General features: G+C 31.4%; 1 protein-coding gene and 1 pseudogene across 1 annotated transcript; both read left to right on the plus strand.

The window, feature by feature from the left end:
- The first annotated feature begins 5,746 nt into the window (after window positions 1-5,746).
- Window positions 5,747-6,156, plus strand: LOC113562399. The gene has a single exon (XM_026971830.1). The coding sequence runs from the start codon at window positions 5,800-5,802 to the stop codon at window positions 6,112-6,114; it is 315 nt and encodes a 104-aa protein (XP_026827631.1). The 5' UTR covers window positions 5,747-5,799; the 3' UTR covers window positions 6,115-6,156.
- Window positions 6,157-6,936: 780 nt separating this feature from the next.
- LOC113562414 lies at window positions 6,937-8,930 on the plus strand (annotated as a pseudogene).
- The last annotated feature ends 841 nt before the right edge of the window (window positions 8,931-9,771 follow it).

The raw sequence follows: 9,771 nt of genomic DNA on the forward strand, positions 1-9,771 counted from the left end.
AAATGTCTGAGAAAATTTTATCAACTGAGCAAAAACGTATAATTGTTGAAGGTGAATGGTTGACTGATTTGCATATAGAACATTTTAATCATCTTTTAAGAAAGTATTCAAATTATAGACCTGTCGAAACATGGCAACCATATTTTTTTAATCAAATCCAACCTGTACCTGAAAATAGTAAACATATACAAATATTATATAGTTCGTCAGGTCCAAATGCATCAGATGGACATTGGGTATGTAGTTATTATGACAGGAAAAACTTATACATTTATGACTCGTTAAATAAGAAAACATTGCATAGTGACCATGAAAACTTTTTAAAGCGATTGTTTCCAACATATCCCTTTCACAAGCATTCTGTTAAATTTCCTGTTGTGCAACATCAACCAAATGGTAACGATTGCGGTGTTTTCGCAATTGCTTTTGCAATCTCATTGTTGTTCAATATTAAACCAGAAAGAGTAAAATATGATCATACCTTTATGCGTTCACATTTGATAAAAATATTTCAATCAAATATAATTGAACATTTTCCTCAAGATGACCAATATGGTGTTCCTCAAAGAGTACTTCCATTAGCAGTAATAAGAGCAAGAGAAGTTGAAGCGGCCCGTATATGTATAAAACGTCAATATGAAAAGGAATATGACATATTAAATCAATTTTAAAAAATCAAAATTCTCAGCAATGTATGCATAAGTTGGAAAATAATCATGCTAAGAGGAAACAGCAGAATATACAGAATTTGGAATATAATCGTGCCGAAAAGAGGCGTCGATATGAACAGGATTTAGAGAATAATCGTGCTAAACAGCGGCGTCGATATCAACAGGATTTAGAGAATAATCGTGCTCAACAGCTGCGTCGATATGAACAAGATTTAGAGAATAATCATGCTTAACAGCGGCGTCGATATGAACAGAATTTAGAAAATAATCGTGCTCAACAGCGGCGTCGATATGAACAGAATTTAGAGAATAATCGTGCTCAACAGCGGCGTCGATATAATAATAATTTAGTAAAAGGACGTGCGCAAAAACGAAAACGTTATTTCACAAATTCTGAGCGTGAACGAGAAAGACAAAAAGAATTATCTTCTGATCGTAAGTGGCTTTATAATAAGCGATATTATCATAAAAGAAAGTCTAATTCGATATTTGAAAAGAAAAATTATATTGCCAAAAATATTTGTAAAAAATATGTCAAGATTCGAGCGAGGAATTTTATAAAAATTCGCGATTCTCCGGAAGTATTCGTAAAAAATATTTTAGACAAGCTCAATATTACAGATTGCAGCAAAGGTTATATTGAAAAACGATTAGAAGTTGAAAAAGTCATACGCTGGTGTATGGATCTAAGAGACTGTAATATTCGTAATATATATAAAATGTTAACTCTGCTTAGAAACAAATCAGAAACATGTTTGACTGTTGTTGCAGAATGTTCTACAGTTGATGACAAATTATGTGCACTATGTGGCATATCTAGACATACAGCTTTGTCCGAAAATTATTTTGTTGATTCGATTTATCACGATATAATTTCATCTGAAGTCAATATAAGGGAGTCTCTAATAATAAATATGAAAGGACAGACTGAAAATATATTACCCTTGATGGAGGGAAGGGCAAAAAAATCGTGGTTGTGCAATTCTTTATGTAAAATTAACGATCCGCTTCTAATTGATCGATATCAAAAATTTCTAGAAGTTATAAATATATGTACTTTAAAGAACGTATCAAAACTCATGCACAATATTTATGAATGTACTGTGAAAACTTCAAATGATAAATTAGGCCATACGCATAGCTGTTTTATTGATTTAAATCTTTGTAAAGCGATGTCAGTTCCAATGCAGTTATTATCGCCTCATTTCCCCAAAGTAAGAAATATTAAACGTTTAATGTATCAACTTAAGAATTTTTATCAAAAATTGTTGTATTTGGACGAAGCATTATATTCTGCTGATTTGAATATATTAAATAAAATTGTAACTTTAGCACAAGAAAAAGTAGATATGTACAAGCATCAGCAAACTGAAATAATTTTGAGTGATGATGATATTATTTCTAAATATCATAATGCATTTACGGTTTTGAAAAAACGTTCACTGGACACACCGCGGTATATTTGTATATCGTGTGAGAGACTTTGTTATAAAAGAAGTGTTTCTAAATTTAGTAAACTTAAAAAAGCACGAACTAATCCAATTTGGAAAGATTTGATGGCATATGTAGAGCAACAAAAAATCAATGCGGAATATATATGTCATTATTGTGATCGGAAATTTCGTAGCGGTTTGATGCCTGCTTACTGCATTCTAAATAATCTCTCTGTAAATGATGTACCTGAGGTAATATCGTCTCTTCATGATTTTGAGAAGTTGCTTTTACAAAGAGCTAAGGTTTTTCAAACTGTCAAAATGGGAACAGTTATTAATAAAAAAATACCTGAAAGACAAAAGATACAAAAAGTTAAAGGTAGAACATTTCATTTACCACTTCCTTTACAACAGACTTTAAATAAATTATGTTCTAACACTGATCCAATAAATCTAAATCACGAATTTATTTTACTTCGAAATGTTCCAACTAAATTAAAAATTATCTGGGAAGATTTAGTGGATATTAAAAAAGTATTTGAGGCTCTAATATGGTTGAAAAATAATAATCCTTTATATTCTAAAATTGTACTGCCCGAAACTCACGATAAACTATTTTTAGGGAATTTGGATAATGTGGAATTTGAAATGCAACAAACAGAAAATGATGCAAGAGAATGTGAATCGGTAAATAATTTAGAATTACATATGCAAGAGATGAAACATGATGTAAAAGTTACATTAGATGACCAACGCAAGGCAATGCTGACTCAAAAAGATAAAGATGATTGTTATTACGAGCAGTTTATTATAGTTCCTCTACATGCAAATAAAGAAAATCAAACTGCGAGTACCTTATATCAAGTGTTACCAATTCAGGATTCACTCTTGGATAATCGGGAAAAAAATTTGGATTTTATATGTTTTCCAGATTTATTCCCACTTGGTTGTAATTGGCGAATGTGATGAAACTAGACCGGTGAAACTTCAGGAACATGAATATGTTAAATGTCGTTTTACGTCTAGGCATCCACAATTTAGAGTAAATCAACAATTCTTGTTTTATGAGTTAAATAAGGCGATTATTCGTCAGTTACGTCATGGAATTTACCATAAACTGAATATAACTAACCCACGGATTCGTTACACGGCTGCGGAGTATTTAGAGGCTATGTCGAAAGAAATTTTGGAATCTGACTTAAATACAATGTTTTCTTCACTTCGAAATACGGAACAATATTGGAGTAGACCGAGAAGTGATTTGTCTTGCAGAACACAACATTACGGACCTGCGACATGGTTTCTAACATTAAGTCCTGGTGAATGGCTATGGGACGATTTAGGTGAATATATTCGTGAAGTAAATGGATGGCAAAACTCTTCATTGAGTACCAGTGCACTTGTTGCTAAAGGTCCTGTATCAACGTCGAGATTTCTTGATAATAAATTTCGGGCAATGCTTGATTTTATTTGTTCCAAAGATTGTCCGATCGGTGAAGTAACACACTATTTTTGGCGACGAGAATATCAAGGTAGAGGTATACAACATTTCCATTTACTAATTTGGATTAAAGATGCACCGATTTTCGGTGAATCTTCTATTCAAGAAGTTTTTAAATTTATTTTAAAATACATAAGCTGCAAAATGCCAGATAAAAATATTTCGCCATTATTGTACAGACGCGTTGATACGCATCAACGACACAAACATAATGATTATTGTCTTCGATCTAAAAAAGTAGGACGTAAGGTTATTCGTAGGTGTCGGTTTGGATTTCCTCGTCCCGTTACTGAAACATTAAATATGAGAGATGTGCCAACTGCAATAGCAGGTAGAAAACAATTAAAACATAAAAGCAAATTGTACGATCTTCCTCGAACAAATAATGAAGTCGATATTAATGATTATAATCCTGTTCTTCTTACTGCATGGGGAAGGAAATATGGATATACAATTTATTGGTGAAAAGTCGACATTGCTCACTTGGTACGTTACTAAATATTTGAATAAAGCAGCGAAAAGTGAGTTATCCGATTTTGATCTTGCGAATTGTAAGAATGATAAAAATAAATCATTGGCAAGTGTTCTTTGGAATTTCACTTTACGATCCATAAGCAGTAGAGAATGTGGGGCTCTTGAAGCTGCTGATACATTGCTAGGTATTCCTTTATATGGGACTGATCGAAATACGACGATTAAATGGTTAGATGTTAATATAATACGGCAGAGGAAATTAAAAAATCGTAAAGAAATTGAAGCTCTTGATGGTGAATCTACAGATATATTTCATCCATCTTTAGTAGATAATTATTATCCGAATAGACCGGAAGAATTAGAATCTGTGTCTCTTTATGAATTCGCACAATGGTATGATATCACGACATCGAACCGCGAAATAATAATACTGAATACTATAAAATAGATAATACTCATTACCTTAAACGGCGTCAACGTGGATGTCTTATTAATCATTATAGACATAATGTTAATAATCGACCGGAAGAATATTTCTTTTCATTACTGCTTATGTTTAAACCATGGCGGAAATTAGAGGATCCCCTAACAGCACATGATATCATTCGAATATTCTATACATATACTGTGAATGTACGTACTGAACATAATATACTGAGAACATCTGTACAATATCTCTTATAGTATATTATTTCTTGTATATTCTCAGAATATACTAATAATATCTTTTGCAGTATATTATTTTTCGTACATTCTCCGTATATTCTCAGAACATACTTTTAATATCTGTACAGTGTATTATTTTTCGTACATTCTCCGTATATTCTCAGAACATACTTTTAATATCTGTACAGTATATTATTTTTCGTACATTTTCCGCATATTCTCAGAACATACTTTTAATATCAGTACAGTATATTATTTTTCGTACATTCTCCGTATATTCTCAGAATATACTTTCAATTTACAGATATTAGCGCCATTTTACGTCGTTTCCGATATTGCTACCGGTCTTCTTGATTATACAGCCTGATACCGCATGGTTTGTTCTCTACGAATTATTGACAACTTCAGAGGTAATCTTTAGTCTTCTTTTCTAAATATTTTATTACACATAAAATAAGGTTTAAGAATATTTTATTTGCGTATATATTTTTAGTACTTTTTGCCACATTGCTCAATAATGGTTTGTCACGATAAAACAGAAAATTGAGGTTATCTTTCAGAAAATCGCATAATAAGAAATATAAAAATATAATTATCACTGAATTATTGTAACTTATTGTACTTATTATTTAATATTTTTTTGTTTAAAACATTTTTCTATGCATTTTCTATTTGAAATGCTTTATTTTCGAGATTTTATCGTTGGTAAACTTTTGGAATATCTTGTGTATGTAGAGAGATGTGTGTGTGTGCGCGCGCGCGCGTGCGTGTGTGTGTGTGTGTGTGTGCGTCATAGACTTATAGAGATAGACCGGCCCTCACCGTAGAAAGCAGCGCGGCAACATCACGGTGCAGACATAGCCTGTGGAGTAGACCCGTCCTTCTCGCACCAGCGCTAAAAGAGAAGGATGGGTCTACTTCACAGGATATGTCTGCACCGTGATGTTGCTCGCTGCTTTCTACGGTGAATTATATTTTCTCTCTCTCTAAAAATAATACTCAGCAGTATTATACCACAAATCATTTGTATTTATATTTGAATAGAAATACAACAATGAATCGAAAACGACCCAGAAAAGACATTTCACATATATCGAAGAGACACTTAAATCGCCTAGCTGCAGAAGAATCAAAACTTATATGTGACAGTGTATTAAATACAAGTGTATTGTCAGATAATGAGAATTATAAAAATCCAGAATATTTAAAAACCGGTTCCACAAATAATTCACATAATCGTTATGAGACATTTGCTACTGAAAATGATTCTATTTATGGACAAAATAATATATCTATAAAATGTGAAAATGAGGAATATCTGGAATTGAATGAATCTGATTCAGAACAATCATCTGTGAGCATTTATTAAGAATCTTCTCAAGAATCACTACTTTATATTGCATCTAAAAAAGCAAATACAACAGACAATTTTAAAAATAGTCTTGCTGTGTGGGCTACAAAACATCAAATTTCACATACTGCTGTCAGAGATTTACTTGAAAGATTAAAACAACATTCTTGTTTCTCAACATTATCGTTAGACGCACGCTCACTTCTAAAAACACTAAGAAGACAAGAGATACGTACAGTAACATCGGGAATATACCATCATTTTGGATTACTGAATTCTCTCTTAGATATATTGAAATCTATAAAGGATGATATTGATTGTATTAAACTAAGTATCAATATTGATGGATTGCCACTGTCTAAATCATCCTCACAACAATTTTGGCCTATATTAGGTTCAGTTAGTCCATACAATAATGTCTTTCTAATCGGACTTTATCATGGAAATGATAAGCCAGCAAATGCCAACGATTTTTTGAAAGATTTTGTTGATGAAGTTACAAATATATGCGAAAATGGCATTGACATAAATGATCGTAACATACCATGTAGACTTGTGGCTTTAATTTGTGATACACCAGCGAAAGCATTCGTTCTGTGTGTAAAGGGACATTCGGGATATTTCAGTTGTACCAAGTGTCGAATAGAAGGAGAATTTGTAAGAAATCGAGTATGTTTTCCACAAGTTGATGCACCACTTCGAACAGATGATGAGTTCAAACAAAAGATAGATGAGAATTACCACAAACCAGATATTACTTGTAGTTTACTACAAGTACCTAATTTTAAACCTGTTACTGATGTACCGTTAGATTATATGCATTTGATATGTCTTGGAATTATGCGCAAATTAATATACTTATGGCTTGATGGAGAGTTACATTATCGACTACCATCTAGAGCTGTCGAAGAAATTTCTACACGTTTAATACAATTGAAGCCTTCGATACCCGTAGAATTTGCCAGAAAGCCACGATCAATGAACTGTGTGAAGCTATGGAAAGCTACGGAATATAGATTGATATTATTATACACTGGTCCAGTGGCTTTTAAATCTATATTAAAAAAAGAATGTGTATATACATTTTCTAACACTACATGTGATTGTCAGAATTCTGTCTTCGAAAGATTTAAACGAATATGTAACTTATGCGCAAGATTTAATACTTTTCTTTATTAAAACATTTATGAAACTTTATGGAATTCACAATATGTCACATAATATTCACAATCTCATACATCTTGTTGATGACGTCAAAAAATTTGACCTCTTGATAATTTCAGTGCATTCAAATTTGAAAATTATATGCAAATATTGAAGAAATACATTAGAAAAGCGGACAGACCTTTACAACAGTTATACGGAGATATATTGAAGAAAAAGGAATTAACTCAGATTCATCAACTATTTTATCACATTCTGTTCTGGTACATCCAAATTTAATATCGTTGCATCAGAATGGTCCACTTATATCCAATTGCAAGAACTCACAATATAAAATTGTAAAATACAAGGGAATAACATTGAAATGTGACACACTTGCGGATAATTATTGTTGATTAAATTGTGGTAGCATTATAGTTATAAAAAATATAGCATACTGCACAAAACGAAATATTCCTGTCATCATAGGCCACGAATTTTAGAAAAAAAAGGATTTATTTAATATGCCTTGTCCATCTTCATGACTTGGAATTTATATTGTACAGTCGTATTCATATTTGAAATCGTGGCCATTAAAAAATGTCACGAAAAAATATGTGAAATTACTATATGTAGATGACAAATATGCAGTGTTCCCATTGATACATAGTGAAATGCAATAAAAAATTATGTATTGCTTTAAATAACAGAATGAGTGAGATAACAAATATTATGCAATCGTGGAATTTGAAGATGGACTTCGAATTGTTCCACATAATTGGTTGGATAAAGATTTGAAGAAAGCAGTTTGGCCTAATTATACCACCAATAAAAGATATGATAAGGCCGTCTATGGAGGAACCGGAACCTACTTGGATATCACATACTATTAGAAAAGTATATGGAACATATTGTAAGTAATATTCTTTTCTTGAATGTTTTATTATTTTTACGCATATAATATTAATATATGTTGTTTTTTAATAATTATAAAAAAATGATACGTTTTTACTACGATTATATTATTTTGCTGCAGCAAATTATATATTGGCAAGACAAAAATTAAAGCAGGCCGAAGAAGAGTCAGATCTGACTTCTAATACCGAAAAAATCCAGAAAAATTAGAGCTGCTAAAATCATTGACACATCAATGACTAGCAGTGATGACTTGTCCGATGAATTTCGAAGTGAATTATCAAAAGTTCCAAAAATTCCGAACATGACTATACATGAAAAAAAAGCAATTGCAAGAAATGAACAAAAAGGTAAGAGCATTAAAAAGCATTAATACATTAAAAAAGAATAGATGTTTTCAATAATTAAATATAAATATATTATCGCATGAATTTTAGATAATCAGAGAAAAAATGTTAAAAGAAAATATGCCAAAAGAATCGAGAATGAAGTGGAGAAAGAACCTACATTACATGACTGTATAGAAACAGGAAGAAAAATTAATTCTCGTAAGTATAAGTTTTGCCGAAATAAATTAAGATTTGTACAAGAGATTTATAAATTTGAATACTGTAAAATATATATTATATATGGTTCTCTCTCTGAGCATACACAAATTTGCACGCACGCACTTATGTATACAGAGCTTTTTGGTATTATTGCACAAATAATTAACTTTCGATTTATTAATTTTGGTAAAGTTATTATTATTAAAGTTATTATTGGTATAGTTTTGAGAATCTCTTTTCTGCGGAGTAAATTAATTTTAATGTTATTGACAGTTAAAAATAAACAGTTAAAAAGAAACTGTTTTATTAAGCTTTAATATAGTATAAATACATAATAAAATCATATCTTTTAATTTCTATTACTTTTATATTTTCATGAAATAATGTAAAAAAAAGCAGATATGTAATATTAAAGAAGATTAAAAAACTAACACACCTCTATAAGAAAAAATATTGGAACGAATCATCAAAAATGAATGATGAGTAAATGACATATAAATATATAAAGCTCTTTTGTTCCAGAAAAGAATAAACCGTGGAACCTTACGATGCTGACTTGAATGTAATGACTGTGTACGACTGCAACTATAATGAACCAGGTATACATAAATAAATTAATACACACACACACACGGTGTACAAAAAGTATCGAAACTCCTGAATATTTCGGAAAATACTCATTTTCGAAAAAAATGTTTCATATAAAAATTGCAAGGTTTTATATGGCGCATTACATTATAATATTATTATGACCTTGAATAACGTTGTTAAGGTCACGTGAAGGTCACCGTTAATTTCTTAAACGGACACCCCTATTTTTTATTGCATATTCTTATACCTTATTTCGAGAGCTTCCTAAAACACTATAAGTATTTTTTCGCTCATTACTCTGTGAGTTACGAGACATGAAATTACAGTACCGCCGGCATTAGAATTACCCAAGGTGTACCGCGTGGAGGTTGCATGGTCGGATTTACACCTCTTGTGTGTGTGTGTGTGTGTGTCACAGCAGAGATAAGGACTCCACGGTTCGTCACTCCCATAGTATTTAATGACTTCAAACCTTCTC

Source organism: Ooceraea biroi, chromosome 8, assembly GCF_003672135.1.
Source record: "Ooceraea biroi isolate clonal line C1 chromosome 8, Obir_v5.4, whole genome shotgun sequence".
Classification (NCBI taxonomy): domain Eukaryota; kingdom Metazoa; phylum Arthropoda; class Insecta; order Hymenoptera; family Formicidae; genus Ooceraea; species Ooceraea biroi.

Excerpts from the sequence above, each read along its gene's own strand:
- LOC113562399 (XM_026971830.1), top strand. The coding sequence starts at position 5,800 with ATGAATCGAAAACGACCCAGAAAAGACATTTCACATATATCGAAGAGA.